Here is a 23,238-nt window from a genome sequence, read left to right as displayed (position 1 = left end):
ACCAAGTGGACAAGTAAAAAAATACGGGTGCTCTCTGCTTACCAAGTATTTTCTTTACTTGTTCATTTTGACTTCCAGCAGGCTGCCATGTTATTACTAGGATATAGTATTAGTAGTAAGACACTTCCATGGTAACAAGGGATGCAATTATATTAGCAACAAAAGTAAAATCGTTTCTTAGTGGACCAGGTTTCGGGGACAACTACAAAATGTAATTTTACATCGATTATGGAAGATAAATTGATCAAATCTTTTGTGGATATTAATTTTGAGTATCTTGTTATGATCAGAAATAATGTATCATTTACATTTGAATCCGAAAATAGGTCAATTTCGAAGTGTATTTCATCTGTTCATGTTTTGGGGACATGTAAAATATGTCAATTCCAACTTATTTTTTCATTGATAACATTGAGGATGTTTTTTCTCCCTACTGAGTTTTGTATATTAACTCACAATATACTCAACCGACTAAAATTTACTCGCATATTAGACAGAAACTCACAAAGTCTTTTTAGGACAAGAAGTCTCGCTTTTTTTGAAAAAGCCCACAAAACTGTTAGTTATTGGAACATCTCAGACATCAATAATTGGTTAACCTGCATTTATGGCGTTTTCATATTATCAGTTTAAAGTTCTTATGGATGCTGTCGAGGACTATGCAAGAAAATGGATAAAACGAGAACAAGAAGACATTGATTCTCTGTCAGAGTGGTTAAAGGCCGTGAGATCTTTAATTTTGAAACGAATGAAAGTTTTAAGTAGGTCAATGAGTGCCAAGGCTACATCAGTTTTCAAAGACCCCGATGTAGCAAAAACATTGTCTGCTATACATGACAAGTATGTTGTCGTACCAGCAGACAAAGCCCAAAACAACATTGTGTTTGTCTGCAAAACGTTTTATATCCAATGTTTATTATCAGAGGTAGACGTAGAAAATAATAGCAGTGATAAGACCTACACTGCTACCACTCTTTCCAAAGAAGAGATTGTGGAAAACCATAAATCTGTACTATCCTCTTTTGGTCTCTCTACCAAGGACGATGATTGTGATTTACCGTCTATGTACTGGATTCCTAAACTTCACAAGAATCCATACAAACAACGTTTCATAGCTGGATCTGCAAAATGTACCACCAAACCTCTTTCAAAACTTTTAACTACTATACTCACAACTGTCAAAGAGGGTCTGCAGTCCTACCACAACACTTGTTACTCCCGTAGTGGTATTAATTCAATGTGGATCCTGAAAAATTCGAAAGATCGTTTGGAGACAATCAGTTCAAGACTATTTTCTGAATATAATAGCATTAAAACCTATGATTTTTCAACACTGTATACTTCTATTCCCCATACTCAGTTAAAATCCCGACTTAAAAACATTATACATAGTTGTTTTTTCCAAAAAAGATGGTACACCTAGATACAAATATATAGTTATTGGTAGAGATTCCTCATACTTTGCAAGAAATAATTCCCAATCATCTTCCAAATATACAGAGGAAGATGCAAGAATTTTTAATCGACAACATATTTGTCCAGTGTGGTGGACGTGTTTTTCAACAAACGGTCGGCATTCCAATTGGAACAAATTGTGCTCCTTTACTAGCTGACCTATTCCTTCACTCTTATGAGGCTGACTTTATAGCTGATCTGATCAGAAAGAAAAAATATTGTTTAGCTAGATCCTCCAATCTTAGTTTCCGCTATATAGATGACGTGTTATCTTTAAACAATCCTAATTTGATACATCGCATCTACCCAAAAGAACTTGAGATAAAGGATACTACAGACACTGTGAAGTCGGCCTTATATCTTGACCTACACTTAGAAATCGATGGTAAAGGAAAACTATTGACCAAACTTTACGACAAGCGTGATGACTTTTCATTCAGAATTGTCAACTTTCCTTTCATCTGTGGCAACATCCCTTCGGCTCCTGCGTATGGAGTGTTCACATCACAACTCATACGTTATGCCAGAGCTCGCCGAAACTACGCACACTTTTTGTATCGCGCTAGAACTCTAACAAATAGGCTTCTGGAATAGGGTTATGTTGCTACAAGATTGAAGTCATCACTACAGAAGTTTTATGGTCGTCATCATGAACTCGTGGATCGTTATGGTGTATCCATCAACACCATGAAAACTGATTTATTCAACGGGTCATAGTTTTCCTTTCCTTGTTTGTCTACCCCGGACTTGACTTTTTATGAGCAACTCGGTGGGTGTTCCTAGAAAAGCAGAGGACGCTTACCCTACCGGTGCACCTGGTCCATGCTCCCAGTTTTTAGTGGAGTCCGAGTTGCTCATTTACTTTTGTTACTTTGTATGTATGATTTTAGTTACTTTATGTTCTTTGTTGTGTATGTCGGTTTTCCATGTCTGGTCTTTGTCCCTGAATTGCATTCTTTTGATTACCGCTATAACCTTGGTTCTCTTGATTACTCTATCAGTCTATATAACTGACCACTTAGTGTCAATCAACAAGTCTTGTCAATAAAAGTATTGCATGTTTTTCGGACAGTTTAAAAACAAATAGAAAGCTAATTTTGAAAAGTGTTACGATGACCTATTTCATATCTAGAGCATACCTTCCTCTAACAAACTATTTGGAACTGTAATTGAAATTGTTCAAAGACTTGACCTCAATTATTCATATATCCGGTCTTTGTTTATATTAGCAAAGTATTTCGTGAATATGTCAGCATTTTCTCGCAAGGGCGTACCTGCAGTTTTTCCATGCAATATTTGTACTGTAATATAGTCAGTTATAATTTAGGTCTCGTTGGATTAACATCAATACAATGTATTCTCACAATATCTCTGGATTATTTAGGTTCCTCATGGAACCACAGTTGTTCCTCAGTATATTTTACAAAAGTGCCACGTAACATCCAATGTTACGATGATCTATTCCATATAAGATTAATAATATGCGTCAAGTCACATAATAAAGACTTTTTAAGTTAGGCTTGTTACTTTTTTGAGTAAAACTTTAGATTAATCATTAAAACACGCTGTTAAATTCTGAAACAAAATATATACATGTTTATTTGTTTATTTGTTGTAGTATTTAACCTCTTGTGACGTGGACATGCGCACACAGTCTGTGTAATGTAGCCGTATTGACAATGGAGGCGAACGGAACTGGGAATTACAACACCACAGGCAATAGGATTGAAAGGTAACAAAAAATAGAAATCAAACAAGATTTATGAGTATTGGCAAATGTAAAAACAAGGCACTGCACAAATCGATTTTAGTATCACTTCAAAAAAAAACATGTATCAACATCCTGTTATCATTGTTGAACTCTTGGATAGTTACGATGTATCCATCTGCGCCCTTAAAACTGATTTGTTTAATGTGTCGTAGTTTTCCTTTCCTCTTTCGTCTACCCCGGACTTGACATTTTATGAGCAACTCGGCGGGTGTTTCTAGAAAAGCAGAGGACGCTTACCCTACCGGTGCACCTGGTTCATGCTCCCAGTTTTTAGTGGAGTCCGAGTTGCTCATTTGCTTTTGTTACTCTGTATGTATGATTTTAGTTACTTTATGTTCTTTGTTGTGTATGTCTGTTTTCCATGTCTGGTCTTTTTCCCTGGATTATATTCCTTTGATTACCGCTATAACCTTGGTTCCCTTGATTACTCCTTCCATCAGTTGGGTCATTAATTCTGCTTCCTAGGACATGTGGAAACTTTACACAAATAATTCATTACTCATCAAAATCTAGAACTCCATACACTGTATTGAGTTACATAAAGGGGTGGGATTAAGGGTTTGATATAGAGGGAATACCTCTTCAATAGTCCTAGTGTTGCCGTATTTATAAGGATTATTTCATAATAAACCAATTATAGATGTATATACATAATTATTATAATATATTTATGATAATGACAAAAGAAACTGTTTTTGATCCAAACCAAAACCTAGGAATACCTTTAATATCCCCCATGGCCCAATATAATAGTTGTTCAAGAAATATTATCGAATACAAATATACCAAACAATTTTGATTCATAACATTTTTTCAGTGAGGATTCCACAACCATATTCTACACTTTGATGATAGCAGGATGGATTTTGTTTGGAGTTGTCATAATTGGAGTCGGGTTATTCTGTGCTTGGAAAAGTAAGTATTACAAGCAATGCATTGATCAGTGCATGGATTTACAGAATATGTTAAAATAAGATAACTTATACAATTTATTTTAAAGATTATTTAGAATTGTATTTAACATCAAGTTGGATGCATAAAAGTTTGTTTAATTGAAATGGACAGAATTTGTCTAATAAGTAATAACCTTCTATTAATTTTGATAAAAACTGGCCAATAAATTCATGTTTGATTTAAACAGAGTGCAAGAGGAAACAGAACAAACCAAAACGTATCCCCACTCCCCGTGCGAGCCCCCTGTTGTTCCGAAAATCTACACGTCAAGATAAACCAAGCTATAGCGCTGCTGAGTCGGTGGACTACAGCTATGCCGATGTGCCTATTGTCGGTCAGTATTAAGATCAGTAAACTATTTGGCAGTACTGGATCCATGAGGGATTTTGGGTCATTTTTGTGGAAAATTTTGAGGCAAAATTGACAAATGGTAGCCTGGACCATTTTTTCTTTAAATTACTGGATCCACTCCTGCATCTCAGAATCGACATAAGATAACAGTTTTTCAACCAAACTCTATGACAAACATGATGATCTATATCAGGTAACATACTGATTAAAACTTTTTCGATGGACTGCATTTTGCTTATACAATACATCTTATTGAGGAAAACTGTTGTGTAGCCGGATTAATTTCTTTAATACATAAAAATCAAGTTTAATAAATTAAAATGTAACCAATCAATTGTTCCATTCAGTGACTACATGCAAAAAAACAATCTTGTCTTTTAGTCAGCGAATTGATCAATTGATGCATAAAGGTCTAATTTTAATTAGATTTATAATGATTTAGAACTTGAATTAAGATAATTATTTACCACATGTTTCACATTTTTTTTATTGTTTTCAGATTTGACAACAAATGACTCGAGTAAGTTATCAGTTGACTAATATTTTAAGGAAAAGTCTTATTTAATTAAATGGCCTCGATAAATCTGGCTCTCAAATCATTCCTTGTAATTACTACTTCCAGTGCTGTTTTTCAGTGATTTTGGATGGGGTAAATGCACTAACTAGACATATGTAGATACGATCAATGCATTGAATTTTTTAATTCACAATATTTATAGTCGTTTTCTATACTCTATACAGACAGGTTGTTTATATTCCAATGGAGACTGATTGTGATCCTCTCATAACTGATTTGTTCCTCTGCTGTTACGAATTTTATTTAATGGCTAACTTCTTTAAAGATCTTTCAAAAATGATCTGTTGCGTAAATTAAAAAAATATTTTTAGATGTCTTGATGCAATTGTGGACGCAAATAATCTTAACTCAAGACATCTACTAAAAAGAGTCTAACATAAACCGTACTATTACACCTTTTCTTAATTTCGATATAACACTAGAAAAAAATATTATAACAAAGGAGTCGATTTTTATTTCTCTATTGTTAATTTTCCATTCCTAGGTAGTGATTTCCCGAAACACCCTCCTACAGTATTTACATTTGCCAACTGGTTTTGTTCGTATATGTATCTGTAATAAAGTGTCGGATTTTAATGAAAGGAACAGATTCCTCACAGAAACTTAAACAATGAAAATATTGTTCGCTGAATAACATAAGAAAAATATCATATAAGAAAGTTTAACAGACCGAATCATATAAAACGAAACCAAAGATGTTAAATTAATAAAAAAAAAAATAAAATAAAAGATTAAAAAAAGACTTGGCTAGATTGCTATGTTTATTTGATGAACGAACGAGTAGAATATTTAAGGTTTCGGTTATTGGAATATTGGAAAGGCTAATCAAGGGAATCAAGGTTTTAGTGGTACCATTACTACCGATTTCACAAACTTATACAAATATTTACTAAGTGTTTTCACCATTACAAAAATTTGATACAAGACATAATAGAACTCCCAGGTTCTGATTAAAAATAGTGTTGCTGACCCAGTTTTTTTTATTGAAATATAGTCTATAAAGCTCATTCTCTCAAACAAAATCCGATGGATTTATCCCTTGTCCTTAATAGATTTATTAGTAAAGGATACGATTTTCAAATCATTGTCTGTTTTTTAACCTTGTTTTCACAAATACTGATATTTGCAATCCTACTTAAAAACTAAGTAATTTTTAAGCCGCCAATGTTGTTCGCGACTTCAGTACTTTACATTCGCATATGATTTGCGTAATCATTATTACTACTCCACATTAAGCTGCTGATTGGTGCCATGTTTACCGTTATAATACCATAGTTCTAGCTTCATGCCAGATCAAATTGTACCTCTTGAATATCATACACATGTGTTCTAATGTGCTTCTTTGCGTGTTTGAGAACGGGAAGTTTACATTAAAAGATGAAATGGTCGGTTAGCATTGAACATTACCCATTTTCCGTTTCAAATACAGGGGCTCGTTACAATTGACTATATAGGCCATATATTATTATCAGGGCCCCGATATATACGTATAGAAAGATCTGAAAAATTCCCAACGATGTGAGAACTGTCAAATTTGCGATGCAAATTTTTGGTCGTTCCCTTCGTGGGACTCGAACTCGTACTGCTGTGACATCTATGGCAACACCGCCTGCACAAAGTCCAGCGCCCTAGACCACTCAGTCATCTAGGCTATATTGAGATATAGCTGTCGCTGGCCGGGTCATTCCTCCTGGTAGGATTAATCTAGGGTTGTAGCTTAGTACACGATGTATGGTAGTATGGGACAGCTTATCTAGATGTTATTATGTAGGATAGAGGATCAAATTAACGATATATGCCACAACAAATCAATATTATACAAACGTCTCAGAATATGACGGCTGTATTCGCTACACTGCTTCATCGGATCAAATTGATACAGGGAAGATAATATAAGCATAGAAGAGTCTGAATAATTCCCAACGATTTTAGAAATGTCAAATTTGCGTAGCAAATTTTTGCTTGTTCCTATTGTGGGACATGAACTCGTACCGTTGTGACATCTATGGCAACACGTCTGCACAAAGTTCATATATAGCCATTACCAATTGTTTGTTCTGGTTCTTATCTGGTTCCCTGGGGAATATCACAAGCGACCCAAATATTGTTATACATTTAGAGAAACTTCTGCAACGAAAACAATACCCGCACTTCCTGGTAACCGGTAGTTTTCATTGAAAAACAGTCGAGTCATTACGGTTACGAAAGGGTTACGAAAGAGTATAATTATACCAAGGGAACCAAGATTCTGGCGGAAGTCACCCGATTTTAGAGCAAATCGCATTCGTGGCATTTCGGATGTTGAAAGCAAGCCGAAATCAGAGGCATAGAATATTTGATGATTAGCGACTTTGAAGACTTCAGTCTTTGATTTAGTATGGTAGTACATCGAATCCTGCCTATTTATTACTGGACGTTACTAAACCCAGTCTTCAGGAATTGTTATGACTCATTAATTATAATGCTGGTAACTTTGATAATATTGCCTTTCTTTAATATGTTTTGAGCTGGCGTTCAGTAACTAGTTTAACCCCCGTGTAGAGATACGCCTATTCACAGACCACCTTTGGTGATCTCTGTAAGTTTATTTTTATTTTTATAAAGGTTATACAATGGTGCAAGGGTTGCGTTTCACAATATCCGTAGCTTTTTCTATTGTAAAAATGCACAATCCTTTGTACTAATCTCGAATAAAATTAGTTTGTGTTTTCAAAGGTTCTGTGTCATTGAATATTACGTGTATACTTCACGTTCAATATTGTTTTAGGTTTAGACCTTATTAATATGCAATGCAATTATTAATGAATAAGTATATATAATTGTATACATGCTTCACATAAGTATTATCATAAACTTAATTTGTCAATAGTGTTTTGAAAAGGATTTTACACAAAATCAAATGTTTTCTGTTGTTTACATGCAACATCCCCATTATGAACATAATTGTTTGGGGTCCATAAAGAGATACATTCATATCTAGTCAAGTTCTCAATAAATATCTGCTACTGTAAATCATTGCTTTATACAGAAACAATTTGTCCCTATATTACCTTTCAACGTCTTAGAAATCTCCTTTCGTAGAAACTTGATGATTAAACTTTTTCATTTATACTGCATACATCAGTTAGACTGCGTTTACATATTCAATAAACGCCTTACTTTCACATTGTTGCTGCTTTAAAAACAATATCCCTTACCACAGTAACAAGACAGGACACAGGAATGCACAGAATCAAGAAGATTAACGAACTTATTCAGACAGCAGTACCACTACCACCAAGAGAACATCGTAGCAGGAGCAGTCCAGATGTTACAGTCAATAGTAAGCTTTCATTTTTTATTCGCCTTTGTCTGTCTTATTTTCTGAAACATAGTTGTTGAAACATACCACAGTAGACAAGAGGGGAGAATTATATTGTATATTGAAAAAAAAACTGTAAATGGTCAGCCTCTGTTAGAATCAGGTAGTGGGTTAAACATGGTATGAAAAACCAATCATTATGAAAATTTAATTTGACTATTTGCACCATCAGAATCAAGGAAAAATAGCAAGATTTTCCATATCTTCATGGTAAACTGAGTTTTTATATCATTGCAAAACGACAAAAATGCACTGAATATAAATATTTCGAGGGAAGGATATTCTGTCAAAAACTCATTTTTCTAACATTCTATTGAAAAATTTCTGAGCAGTGATGCACAGATCAAATAATGGTATAAAGCATCCTTGAGTGATATTACATTGTCAGAACGGTGGGTTTTTGACATGCATGTTTCAGATTTTTCCCATTTTATCCGATTCTTACAAAATCTTACACAATATATATTGTCTTTTTCACAATCTGTCAACAAGTCGTCGGAAAAACGTTTAAAAATCTACCAAATTGATTAATTGTGTATTCTTTAGTCATATATCTAATCAAGTATACCTTTCCTCGTTTGTCTACCCCGGACTTGACTTTTTATGAGCAACTCGGCTGGTGTTTGTAGAAAAGCAGAGGACGCTTACCCTACCGGTGCACCTGGTCCTTCCTCCCAGTATTTAGTGGAGTCCGAGTTGCTCATTTACTTTTGTTACTTTGTATGTATGATTTTGGTTGCTTTGTGTTTTTTGTTGTGTGTGTCTGTTTTCCATGTCTGGTCTTTGTCCCTGGATTTTATTCTTTTGGTTACCGGTATAACCTGGTTCCCTTTGATTACTCATTCAACTAAATCATCCGAGCATAGAAAAAGTGGAATATTTTCAGATTAATGTTGATTTTCTTTTTCGATCACTGTAAATTCTTGAAATAAGTATGTTAGCTTGCTGTAAATCCGCTCTTTATATTAAGGAGAAAAATTCCAGTAATCACTCTGTATTACAGATGTTAGCCAAGCGATTCAACAACCACCGGTTCCTGGAGTTGCCCGGAGCCGTCCTGGTAGTAATCCGCTTATCGCTGCTCTTGCGGTCAACCAAAGTTTGGCCTCATGGCCTTCGAGACAGTCCAGCTCAGCCTCTGACGCTCATCTGCGTTTCTCTAGAAATCGACAGCATGACAATGTCGAATTCCAGCGTCATGTGGTTGATCAATATACTCAAACAGGTTCGTAAGATTTATGAGAATTGGAAATGTGTTTCTTATTAAATATTAGAACAAATGTTCAAAAATAACACTGTTACACAATTGTAAGTAGTAACATCAGTGATTCAATTACAATTAGAGTACTTTTGTGTTTTTCAAAATGTTACTTTCTGAAAAAAAGGAACCCAATTAATGAGTGAAATTGAAAGCATTAAGAATAGAAATTTATAATTGGTACAGATATCAAAATCTAAATGAAAAGAAAGAATGTTACAATGTGGCTGTGTGGGGGTGGATATGGTCAGCGTCTCGACTCTGCATTACTAGAACACCAACCAATAGCTCATGTTGTGTGTTGAAGGGTCGTATCACTTTGCCTGTGAAAGACACGCTTAACTAGGCATAATTTATACGTGAACCGTTGTATAAATTTTATTTGTTTCTATAATTTATAGGTAGTACAAACTCATCGGATTCAAACAGATGGTCAACCAGTATAGACATAATTACATCGTCAGCATCATATCAGTTCACCCAACATCATGTTTTTGACGATTCAATCAAGGAAACTACGCCTTTTCTCGATTCAGACATGCTCCAAAGTGATGATTATAATGAACGACCAGATGATGAAAATGACAAAAGCTGTGACGAAACGGAACTTCTGAAACCCGTTTTGAATGACGAATATTCCATTCAAAGCATACAAAACGTATGGATATTTTTCTTTTCTGAACATTTAAACCTTCAATGCTTGTTTTTTTTTTTAAATATCCTCCAACTTTAAAAGCAATGTAGATTTGTAACAACAGTTTAAGTAATTAGCAATATATGGATATTTACTTAAGTTTGATTATATGTCATCTTGATAAGGAGTGACATCAATCTCAATTAAATTTTAATGATTTGAATATTCTGTCAAATACAATAGCATAGTACCCTTCTTCAATTCTTTTCTATGAAACACTTAAACAATCTCTTGGCTAAACCACTATTTGGTCATGATTTTGTTCATTCTTACAAAATGTAAAGGCTTTTTTATCATATAAACCAAACTTGTGAAGTATTTATGATCACAGGCATGTTTGTAGTAAAGATGTAGGAAAGTTTTATTTTGCTATATTCTTCCCCGTAAAGTATTTAAAAACAGGTGTGAAATTGCATTGATTTAGATGTTTTTTTTTTTTTTTTCAAATAGTCATATATATCCTACTATTATGTTAAACTTCTCATGTCTGTAATTAAACATTAAATTGTAAACTTTGTGAAATTTGAAGGCTACAAGAAGACGACGTTCTACGCTGAGTGATCTACATCACATGGTTCTCATTCATTCAGAAAACGAAGCTACTGAGGAGATAAACCATTCAAATAACGAAATTGAAGACATTGTCCAATCAAACTCAGCGACTGGAGATTTAAAACAATCTATCCATAGTATTGTCAACGTAGATGATAATGTAGGTATAATGGCCACACTAAATGCTTCCGATGTCAGGGTCATTTAGTCCACTTCTAAATGTCAATGGGACACAACGTTGTCCCACGAAGTGCTTCTTCATGAATGGACCCCTAAAGAGTTATTTATTTTTGTCTTTACAAGTATGGTATGAATGCCTAAGATATTGATACAAGAATTTGTTGAGTCAATGAAAATATTAGGGACCCTTAGCCCATGAAAATATTAGGGAGATTTAGAGCTTGAATATTTTCATATATCCGCAAGGCATACACCAAATCATCAATACAAAAAGGCAATTCTTGGACATCAAAATCCAAGTATGTGTCAAAAACTTGAAAACGTGAAACAGAGATGATGTGAATACACAATGTAGATAACAGTTAACAATTAAATACAGTTATGTATAAAATCTTAAGAGAAGGAAAACGAGACTTCACACAACAAATTAATTAAAAAAAGTAATTGTAATAAATCACGAAAAAAGTAAAAATAAAACAAAACAACTAAAAAAAAAAGAAAACGGGAGTGACAACAAGTGCTTCGGAGGAGTAAACATATTCTGTTCCGTCAGTAGCATCTGTCACGTTGTGAGTGAAATACGGGAAGGATTATCAATCGGTAAAACATGAATATAAAGATACCCTATCTCAATTATGAGATAAAAACTTCAAATCGGTCAATAAAGTTGGGATAAAGATCATCAAACTTTGGGAGAGGATATTTATAGGCCTTTGGCCTGCTGAATAAAATATGTTTAAATCAAATCAAAACTTCCAGAAAGGCAAAACATATCCTTGACTTAGGAGCTTATTTGATGGCATCCCTGCTCTTCATAAAAAGTCCAAGTGTACAAGTCACAGGCATGACAGTTAAATATCAACTGCGAAATGAATACTCAACAGGCTAGAGATGCTCGTATATTGCCAAGAAAGGGGAAATTTACAATTGGAAAGTCAAAATCATCACGTTCAACGTTCTGTATCGTCTTTGGGCAGATCTAGGTGTGAAGCAGAAGAATGTGTATCAGTTGTCGTTTTTAGTTTGAAGTTGATTTGAATAGATCAAATATGAGTAATGATCCTTGAAAACTGGAAAAGTTAGGCATAGTAAATCATCTATAGAACGAAACTGCAATTAAAAGGCTACGCTACTCGCTTCTCCTTTTTGTAGTAATCCTACTATAAACCTAGCTCCATGTGAATTTACATGTAGAAACGGGACTACCAAGAGTGGTATACAAGTATTCCCTTAGGTACACCATTTGTCTCAAAATCCTCCAAAACGACATTAATAATGTAGATTAAAAAGTAATTTTCTTTATCTTGTACTAGATAGCAATTATCAAGTCAAGTCCATTGTTATTTATAGAAATTGGGGAATGAGCTTGAGCTTGACATGTTGAAGTGTACAAGACAAAAATATCAAAATTGTAAAATAAAATGAAATTAATTAGATAAATAGAAAATGTATTAATTATAGTGGTCAAAAAATGTATCGGGCACAGAATAATCGAAATTACCGAATAACCACTGTTCCACATGTCATATAAAGCAGATTTTGTTATTCATGTGCATGCATATGTGTAATGGGTAAAATACTGAAGTATCGAATTTGCATCCCTTTTACAATAAGCTCAACAAAAGATACAAAAATATAAATATTCCGATATGCTGTACATTTGTTTCAAGGAGTAAACTCTCATCATCAGCATTAGAATCAAATATAAAGAAAGATCATAATCCCCCAAGAATGAAATAGTAAACGCAAAATAAAAACTATTGAAAGAGGAAGACAAATCCATCAGAATTTATCATGTGCATTAAGGAATGAAGCCTCGGTATTTTATGTATTTTGAAATTTGTAGTACTGCCAATTGTTATAAATACGATAAGAAAATCTGATATCTCAATTCGGGGTTAGATAAGTCTGACCACTACATGGGTTGATGAGCAGCAGAGGCATCCACTTAGTGGTTATTTAATACATATATATTCCTAACAGAGTAAGATTTTCTTTGTCCTTCAGGTTCTAACAGAAAGTACAGAAGAACCATTGGCAACTTTACAAGAGCTGCAAACGGTATGATATTTATTTAAGTAGACTCAAAATTTCGCAAAATTTCTTCAAATTAAACGCCTATCCTATTCGTCAAGTTGTCACAGTTTGCTGTTTTAATGGGTACGTGTTTTAATGAATTCATGTAATCATGAAATTAATATAGAATATATTAATTGAAAGTTGTCTATTTATATTGTTTTGAGTAAACAATATAATCACTTCTTCATCATTAGTTTTAAATGCTTTTGTGTAACCACGAATCCCTCTGTCTCCAGTCATGATTAAATACCAGTTATAAAATTTCATTTAAATATACAGCTTATCTCTCAAAAAGATCAAAGGCTGCAGAGAAAGGAAGAAGAGAATGCCAATCTCAAACAGAAAGTTCTTGAACTCACTCAGGTAATTTAAATGAGAGTAAAGCGAAACCGAGCACGCGGGCTATATATATGTCATTAATGCTAAACGTTTTACATCCAATGTTTATTATCAGAGGTAGACGTAAATAATAGCAGTGATAAGGCCTATACTGCTACCACTCTCTCCAAAGAAGAGATTGTGGAAAACCATAAATCTGTGCTATCCTCTTTTGGTCTCTCAACCAATGACGATGATAGTGATTTACCGTCTATGCACTGGATTCCTAAACTCCACAAGAATCCATACAACAACGTTTCACAGATGGATCTGCAAAATGTACCACCAAACCTCTTTCAAAACTTTTAACCTCTATACTCACAACTGTCAAAGATGGCCTGCAATCCTACCACAACACTTGTTACTCCCGTAGTGGTATCAATTCAATGTGGATCCTGAAAAATACGAAAGATCTTCTGGAGACAATCAGTTCAAGACTACTATCGGAATATAATAGCATTAAAACCTATGATTTCTCAACACTGTATACTTCTATTCCCCATACTAAGCTAAAATCCCGACTTAAAAACATTATACATCATTGTTTTTCCAAAAAAGATGGTACACCTAGATACAAATATATAGTTATTGGTAGAGATTCCTCATACTTTGTAAGAAATAATTCCCAATCATCTTCCAAATATACAGTGGGAGATGTTTACAAAATACTGGAATTTTTAATCGAAAGTATATTTGTCCAGTGTGGTGGACGTGTTTTTCAACAAACGGTCGGCATTCCAATGGGAACAAATTGTGCTCTTTTACTTGCTGACCTATTCCTTCACTCTTATTAGGCTGACTTTATTGCTGATCTGATCAGAAAGAAAAAAAATATCGTTTGGCTGGATCCTTCAATCTCAGTTTCCGCTATATAGTTGACGTATTTTCTTTAAACAATCCTAATTTCGAGGATTTGATACATCGCATCTACCCAAAAGAACTTGAGATAAAGGATACTACAGACACTGTTAAGTCAGCCTCATATCTTGACCTACTCTTAGAAATCGATGGTAAAGGAAAACTATTGACCAAACTGTACGACAAACGTGATGACTTTTCATTCAGAATTGTCAACTTTCCTTTCATCTGTGGCAACATCCCTTCGGCACATGCGTATAGAGTGTTCATATCACAACTCATACATTATGCCAGAGCTTGCCGAAACTACGCACACTTTTTGTATCGCGCTAGAACTCTAACAAATAGGCTTCTGGAACAGGGTTATGTTGCTACAAGATTGAAGTCATCACTACATAAGTTTTATGCTCGTCATCATGAACTCGTGGATCGTTATGGTGTTACCATCTGCACCATGAAAACTGATATATTCAACGGGTCATATTTTTCCTTTCCTCGTTTGTCTACCCCGGACTTGACTTTTTATGAGCAACTCTGTGGGTGTTTCTAGAAAAGCAGAGGACGCTTACCCTACCAGTGCACCTGGTCCATGCTCCGAGTTGCTCATTTGCTTTTGTTACTTTGTATGTATGATTTTAGTTACTTTATGTTCTTTGTTGTGTATGTCGGTTTTCCATGTCTGGTCTTTGTCCCTGGATTACATTCTTTTGATTACCGCTATAACATTGGTTCCCTTGATTACTCTTTACGTAGTTTTGAAACTGAAAAAAAAATGCATTATAACGACACCTTCCCCGTCGTCGTGCAGCCAATCAAAGTTGTTTTGTAAAAACTACAAAACATCTGTTTATATCCGAAGAGAGACTTCATTTTGAATAAAGTACAACGTCTTGTACACTACTAAACGTAACCTCATAAGGAGCAACCAAGGGAACCAAGACTTAATGCATACAAATCCTAGACCTGATTCGAAGGTATTTTGTTTGAATTTAATTTCGAAAAATACTGTAAGATCAATCAGCTTATTAAAGTGAATATAAAAATGTCCCTTTTGTTTTATTTTTTTATTCAGAAAATCGAAGAAAAGGACAGACGAATGAGAGACATTAATAGTGTAAGTTTTCTCTGATCTTTGTTTCAGTTTTTGTTGCTGCTTTTCTATTCCAGCCTTAAGGAGGTAGACCTAGGGCAAGGGACATTACCCTGGAAATCAATGATATGTTTGTATTATATTCAATTTCACCAAGGCCTTTCAAGCTTTCTTTGAAACAGAATGAAATTAATCCAAGTTACTTTGATGCTTACATGAGATTGATGTAAAATGGTAAATACAAACATTCCAATGATTTGTAAGAGTTGTGTCCCTTTCTCTAGGTCTACTCTGTTAATTTGCCTTTTGATATTTTATCATTCAACTTGGATGCTTGCAACTAATGTTCATATAACTGCTAATCATTAGAAAGAACGTGTAGTTTTTCCTCCTTTTTTAAAAAGAAAATGGATAGATATGTCAAGCATTTTTAGATACGTACCTCAAGGCTAACATCACATGCTGGGGACAATTCCTGTAGCGACCTGACAGAAGAGACAGTATCAATAACTTGCCATTTGCAGATTGTTACTTTTTTATGTAGCATCAAAAACGTAGGTGATGCATCTCAACTCTAGAAAGAACTAGCTTCTTTAAAACAATAGGGAATAAAAAACTTCGCGAGGCGTAGCTTAATAAAAACCACAGAAGTCGAAATCTGAACAGTTGGGACAATTATTTATAAACCATTCAAGCTTGATGCAAATTTGAACTTTGGTGATTGCAATCTTCTTCTTCTTCTTGTCGTTCGCCATTACACTTGAATGCCAGTCTCCTCAACACATCTGGCCGTCTTCTGTAGGTCTTCCACAGGTCTACAGTTTCTCTGTAATGGGGGTTGGTTTATCCCATATCTTAGCTCTCTGTGCCTGGAGTAACTTGCACGTCTGCAGAAAGTGTTCTGTATCCTTCCCTGCTTCTCCACAGGGACACATAGGTGATGGTATGACCTTCAAAACTTTGTACAGATGTTGGTTGAGTCTGTTGTGGCCTATCCTGAGCCTGAAGATGGTAGTTTTCTCAAATCGTTTTAGTTGATGGTAGCTATCTTGCTTCTGATGGGTATTGTGCGGAGACTTGATGATGGTATTCATCTCTGTGTAGCAGACAGGATTTTCATCTTGCTGTTGTTGAGTGCCTTCCTTTGCTAGCTTATCTGCTTTTTCATTTCCGTTGATTCCACAATGTGATGGTATCCACTGTAAGGCAATTTTAAGGCTCTTGATGGAATAAATAGCTCTTTCAAGTTCTGGTAGTTTGTTGTTGGTCAGTGCTTGTATTACGGAGAAGGCATCTGTTAGGAATACTACTTGCATATTTTCTGCGGTTTCCTTGATGTAATTTACCGCATGGATGAGTGTTTATTCTTCAGCCTTGTAGTTGGAGCAATGTAATCCTGTTCGTATTGCCATTTATTTTTGTTCTCCATTTGGGTATTCTATGTAGATATCGGCCCCTCCTTTTGTTTTCGCATTTGTGGCTGAACCGTCTGGGTAAACTCTTGCCCACAATTCTGATGGATACTCTTCTTCCAACATTCTCATTGTTACGGTCTTTCTGACGATGTTTGATTGTTCATCTTTGGTACTGTGTAACGGATCTTCTGAGTCTGCCTGAGGATAGTTGTTTAAGTCTCTCATTCATTGGGTGGTTTGGTAAGCATTGATATTTGGTGGCCTGTATCATAGCTTTACATTCTCTTGATTGCAATTAAACATATGACATAGGATAAGCATTTGTCCAGAACCAAAGTGGCGCCTTTTTGGTCCTAAATGGGAAGTATGGACGCACCATTCAAACTCGACACAACTTTTGAATTTCACTTATCGTGATTAGACATTTGACAAATGATAAAAATTTGATCAGAACCGAAAGTGGTCACTGCTTTATTCCTTAATTGTTCCACTCAAGGCCTGCAAATTCAATCCCAAACGTCCTGTGGGGTTATGGAACCTTGTGGTAGAGAAAGTAATCAAGGGAACCAAGGTTATAGCGGTAATCAAAAGAATGTAATCCAGGGACAAAGACCGGACATGGAAAACAGACATACACAACAAAGAACATAAAGTAACTAAAATCATACATGCAAAGTAACAAAAGTAAATGAGCAACTCGAATTTTAAAAGAGATCCATTCCTTTTCACCCAAGTTATTGTCCAGAAATCAGAAGAAAATACTTGTATCTGACCTATTTGGCTCATTTAACAACCCTAATCTTTCTTTTGTCGTATGGCACCTTGTAGTAAAATTTATATAATATCCATTCACTTTTAATCAAGTTATTATACGGACATAAGGAAAATGCTTGTTTCGGAATCCTTTTTTTTTTTGTTTGGCCCCTAATTCCTACAATGTTCAATTCTTAAACCCCAAATCAATCCCAGTCTTTCTTTAGTGGAATACCGACTTGTAATGCAATTTCAAAGAGATCTCTATACTATAGTCACGTTATGCTCTGAACATAAGAAAAAGGTATGTTTATGGCCCCTTATTTCAGAAAAATTCAAGTCTTTACCCCCAAAATCAATCCAAGTCTGACCATTGTAGTTTAGAATATTGTTGAACATTTCCACCTTAATTCCTACAAGGTTAATGCTTAAAGTCTTAAATCCCAAAATCAATACCAACCGTACTTTTGTGAATTGGAAAATTTTATAAAGATCAACCAATACTGAAATTGTTGCATGAAAACCAAGTGTCTACGGACGACGGCGCCATATTAATAAACGACCGCAATTCTTTTTTCACAGTCTCAGCCTTCCTTTTAAATCTTGGCACCATATAGTAGTGTAAGTGGTTATACCACTGTGTGGTGAAAGATCAAATGCAACGCACAATACATAAGACTTGGTTATAAGGCTGAGCTTGAAAGGGACCTCAGGCCCCAGAGATGCAATGTGTAGACCCATCGGCATTTGGATATACCCAAGCGCTCATCATCCTTGACCCAGCTATGGATAAATAGTCGGCCAAGTCGCAAGCTTTGACTAGCAACTCATCTAAGAGAAATAACTCAGGAGTGAAAACTGGGTAGAGTTAACTCAATAGTCTTGTCTGGTAATGAATCTAGAGGAAATAACATTGACTACCAATCTCTGGTCCTCCTGGTAGATGGTTTAGCAAAGGGTTAATCATCCTATCTCAAAAGTAACAAGGATTACAAAAACACAGCCAAAAAGATGGGAAGGTACAATCTGAAGATACTTGGTCTATGTGAAAAAAGTTGGATATTAGCGGGTACAATCAAAATACCAAACCATCATGTACTCAGGCCACGAAAAAGACATTGCACCTCACACAATGCTATCTAAAGAGGCAGAGATGGGACTGGTTGGATTGGAACCAGTAAATTCTAGAATAATAAAGGCAAAATTCAGAACATCGAACAATAGAATGAACCTAAATGTTATAATGCGTTATGCTCTGGCCAATGAAGCAGATGATGACAATGAAGAGGAATTTTACACTATACTACAAACAGTTATGTTGGATAAACGTGAGAGGGAAATGGTAATCTTAATGGGAGATATAAATGTCAAGGTCGTTTAAAAATATAGGTTATGAAAGAAATATAGGAACTCATGGAAAGGGTGAGACAAATGAAAATGGTCAGCTTTTCATTGATGCTTGTGCAGAAAACAACATTGTCATTGAGGGTTCAATTTTTCAACATAGGAATAATTATAAAGCCACATGGGTTTTCCAAGGCCGTTGCACAGAAAACCAAATGAACAACATATGCATCAGTACAAAGTTTCAGACCACTTCCTTGTAATCAGAGGACCACATAAAACTTGTATTCAAAATTGCAGTAGACTAAGGTATGGTGTGGAAAATCTGAAAGATTCCCAGCTATTGTTTCAGAACAAGTAGCATGTATTAAAAGATCAAGACATAGAAGATGATTCTGTGGAAAGTAAATGGGCAGTTATAAAAGAAATGATTACATCAGATCGCGAAGAGGGCATTGGTAGAAAAAAAGAAGAATAAACTGTAGATTACACAGAAAACGTTTTGACAAGATTGACGAAAGGCAGAAAATCCATGAACAGTCAAGTGCAAGGACCAGGTATAGAAAAGCTAAGTTTGAGACAGATTACAAAACAAAGCATAAAGAAGTTTAGAAAGTGTTAATATGAAAAAGAAAACATAAAGAACTTGACACAAGAGCAGAAGAAGCACCAGAACGAAGAAATATAAAAAAAAACTGGAAAAAAATACCTGTAAAATGCAAATGTCATTACCTTAAATACGATAGAAGAACAAAGGCAGAGATTTGCAGAACATTTTAAAGTACTATTATATCGTCCCGCACCAGAAGCAATGGCTGTCATACAACCAGCAGCACACCAACTAGATATAGACTGCTCCACACCATCAACAGAAGAAATAATTAATGCTATTGAAAAAAATAGAAAAATGCCAAATCTTCAGGTCAAGACATGGCACCAGCAGAGGCATTAAAAGCAGAGACTAAAACAACATCTAGAATTAAACATCCTCTCTACACTCTTTGTATGCTTAGAAAAGTATGGATTACACCTAGGAGAAAAGCTAAGGATATTTGATAGCGAGGTGAAATCTGTATTAGTTTATGGAGTACATGGAGTTAAACTGTCACAAATATGAAGAAACTCCAAATCGTCATAAACAGATGTCCAAAAAACATTCTTCAGATGGTGGCCAGAAAAAATACCAATGAACACCTTTGGGAAAGAGCAAATCAGGCACCAATCATGCAAGACATAAAGAAAAGGAAATAGAAATGCGAAAGTAGCATTAGTTATCATGCCCTACAATGAACACCTCAAGGAAAAAGAAAAAGGTGACGACCTAGATTAAACTGGAGGATATCTCTTGATAAAGAAATGAACGAAAGTAGGTACAGCTGGAACACCATACACCAACTGGCAAATAATAGAGTGAGATGGAGAGAAATTGTCAGTGGCCTATGGTCTACATGAGAGTAAATAAGGCTTAAGTAAAGAAAGTCAACAATATGGTACAATGTCAAAGAGATTCATTCCCTTTACTCAAGTAATCGTTCAGACATAAATGAAATGTTTGTTTCGGACCCCTTTATCCCAAACGATTATACATCAGATGTTTTTTGTTCATTAAGAGAAATTCACCTTCATCAGATAGAATTGAATTTCAGGAAAACGCCAACAAATAAGCACATACCACAATTCCCATAGCCACCAGATAGAAGTAGTAGACAGTGCTTAACATCTAGGTGTGACCTCCAGAAAAGATCTATTGGCTAAAAGGGCACATAAACCAGACTACTTGTAAAACTTCGCGAACGCTTGCATTTTTACGAAAGAACCGAAGCAGATGTGCAAACAACACCAATGCTACTGCTCATACCACATGAGCAAAACCAACACTAGATAATGCATTTTTACTGTCAAAGGACCATGGAGTTTCGCAATTAACGGAAATCGAACATGGGCAAAGATAACGCATCTGGTTGTGAAATAAGACTCGTTGACCAGTTACGATGGGAATCTTTCCTGCAAAGATGCTGGAAGCAGAAAATCACGTACGGCTATAACATGATCCAAAACCAGCTAGTAATTGTTGCTCCCAAAAAAATATTAAACAGCTTGAGACCGTATGACAGGGGTATGTAATAAGAGTTCTGCAGTCAAGATACTTCGTTCTTTTGTATAAATATTCGACTAAAAATCAATATTACTTAAACCCCTTTGAAACTCAGACAATCCTTTTGGGGATTTCAGGGCCGACCTTGGCGTTGTTTTTTTTTTCAGTCAAACCAATAACCAATCAATTCCACGCCATGAACAAATGATATGTAAATATCATACCAAATTAACTGGCTTTGGAAACCGCCTGTCCATCTTAAATGTACCAAGTCAATTATACTCATATTGCGGATGATGATTAAAACCTCCTTACTGTAAATACTATTATTTTTGGCTACCTCGATAATGCAAAAAGAAAAAATAGAATTTATGATATATAACCAACATATTATTCTGACTTCTAGCTAATTGGTCTCAGCCTTTCTCCTGAATGCAGCAGGTATGTGGGATACAATCTACTGAATAATAATTCATAACGTTTTTGTGTGATACATGTAGTAATAGAGTAGCTGCACTTTGAACTGAAATCTCACATTCTATAAAACCTAACAATATCATTAACATCCATTGTATTTTTAAACTCCATACAGTTCTTGGCAAAAATGGTACAGAATTTCCCTCATGACAGAAACTCTCTCGATCTACAACTATCAATGGAACTGACAGGGGTAAGTTTCCATTCCAAAAAAATATTCAGTAATATTTTCTTATTTTATTGTTGCAACACATTTAACATGATAATATTTAATTGATCTTTTTGGTTATTTTCATTTTAAGTTGTCAAACTTGTATCAATATTGAACCAATGATCGTTTAATTATTTATGTTGTATAGTTTAATGGATTTGTGAATATAATTTGATTGTTGCAAGGAATTTAGTTAGCGGAGGTTAACATTACTCTAGGTCTAATAGATTAATACAAATTGTTATTGTTAGCCTGAAATTCTGATTCTGCCCCTTTGATATGTTCTAAAATGTATAGAAATATATGTTAAGTGCCAATTTTAAAGTTTATGTTTCGTGCATATAAAACACATAAAAACATGTTCTCCAAAGTCATACACAACAATACTCTTTTTATGAATGAAATCACATAGAATTTACATAGTCACTGTTTTTATTTACATTATTTTACATGAATTAACTCAATAGTCTTCAACAAATGAAAAATATATGAAAATATTTCAGGTGTTTTTTTTTTAAAATATGTGAAGCCTATGCTGCAAATTTTTCTAATCCAAACAACAGTATCAACATGTGTATGTTTTTTTTTTCAGAGAGTGCTATCAACAAATGATCAGACTGATGCTGGACCAAACACAGAGGAAATGCCATTAGACATTTACTACACCCGGAGAAGTGAAAACGATTCTGTGTAAAACAAATTCCGTCCTTTACCAGAGTTGTGTTCTGTAAACAATAGTTATTGTTGACAAATAATGACCTAAAAAGTTATTGGTTAAAAATGGCAACGATCTCATTTATTTTGTACATTTTTTTACCTTTATAATTAAAAACGATTAACAACTTGTGTATGAAGGTTTCTTAAAGCCCTAACAGGAAAGAAAAAGTTAAACAAAATACTTTTAACAACTGGACATATATTATATGACTGAGGACGAATCAAAAGATCTCCTTGAAATTTATCATACAACAAACGAAGACTGGTCATGATCTAGGGAGTTGTGACCTGAACCATCTGAGAGTTAGGAGTCAGAGAGAATCATTTTACTACTGACTGGACAATAACTGGAGTTTAAGTGTACAGATATTTATGAAATTGCACCATAAGCTGCCATACCACAAAAGGAAGACTGGGATTTATTTTTTGGGAGTTGTACCTTGATCCATATAGGAGTCTGAAACAAGCATTTTCCTGATATTTGGACAATAACTTGAGTAAAAAATGTATAAGTACCTTTTTACTTAATTGTACACAAGGTTTGATTAAGCCCCAAATTCAACCTCACACGTCTTTTCATTGTATTGGTACTATTTCATACAGCTGTTTATAACCATACAGGTAAAATGTTTGGTTTTTATGAAGATGCACATTAAATTACTAAAGTC

General features: G+C 34.8%; 1 protein-coding gene across 5 annotated transcripts in view; it reads left to right on the top strand.

Annotated features, from left to right (window-relative positions):
- Positions 1 to 22,699, top strand: part of LOC148607980 (uncharacterized) — a 28,250-nt gene extending 5,551 nt beyond the window's left edge. The window contains exons 2-14 of one of the 5 annotated variants that reach the window (XM_088546535.1): positions 3,074 to 3,187; positions 4,044 to 4,141; positions 4,368 to 4,514; positions 5,031 to 5,051; positions 8,311 to 8,430; positions 9,473 to 9,694; positions 10,129 to 10,385; positions 10,951 to 11,133; positions 13,161 to 13,214; positions 13,512 to 13,595; positions 15,541 to 15,582; positions 21,758 to 21,835; positions 22,446 to 22,699. In XM_088546535.1, the coding sequence (XP_088402661.1) occupies positions 3,135 to 3,187; positions 4,044 to 4,141; positions 4,368 to 4,514; positions 5,031 to 5,051; positions 8,311 to 8,430; positions 9,473 to 9,694; positions 10,129 to 10,385; positions 10,951 to 11,133; positions 13,161 to 13,214; positions 13,512 to 13,595; positions 15,541 to 15,582; positions 21,758 to 21,835; positions 22,446 to 22,547 (1,461 nt within the window). In that variant the 5' untranslated portion in view covers positions 3,074 to 3,134 and the 3' untranslated portion in view covers positions 22,548 to 22,699. The other 4 variants (XM_088546539.1, XM_088546536.1, XM_088546537.1 and 1 more) reach the window with 4 other exon arrangements.
- The last annotated feature ends 539 nt before the right edge of the window (positions 22,700 to 23,238 follow it).

The sequence above is a fragment of the Perna viridis genome, chromosome 9 (genome assembly GCF_037379345.1).
Source record: "Perna viridis isolate PV_CMFRI_1.1 ecotype Kerala chromosome 9, ASM3737934v1, whole genome shotgun sequence".
NCBI lineage: Eukaryota > Metazoa > Mollusca > Bivalvia > Mytilida > Mytilidae > Perna > Perna viridis.
Note: the sequence above shows the minus strand (reverse complement) of the source record. Positions and strands in the feature narration are given on the sequence as shown.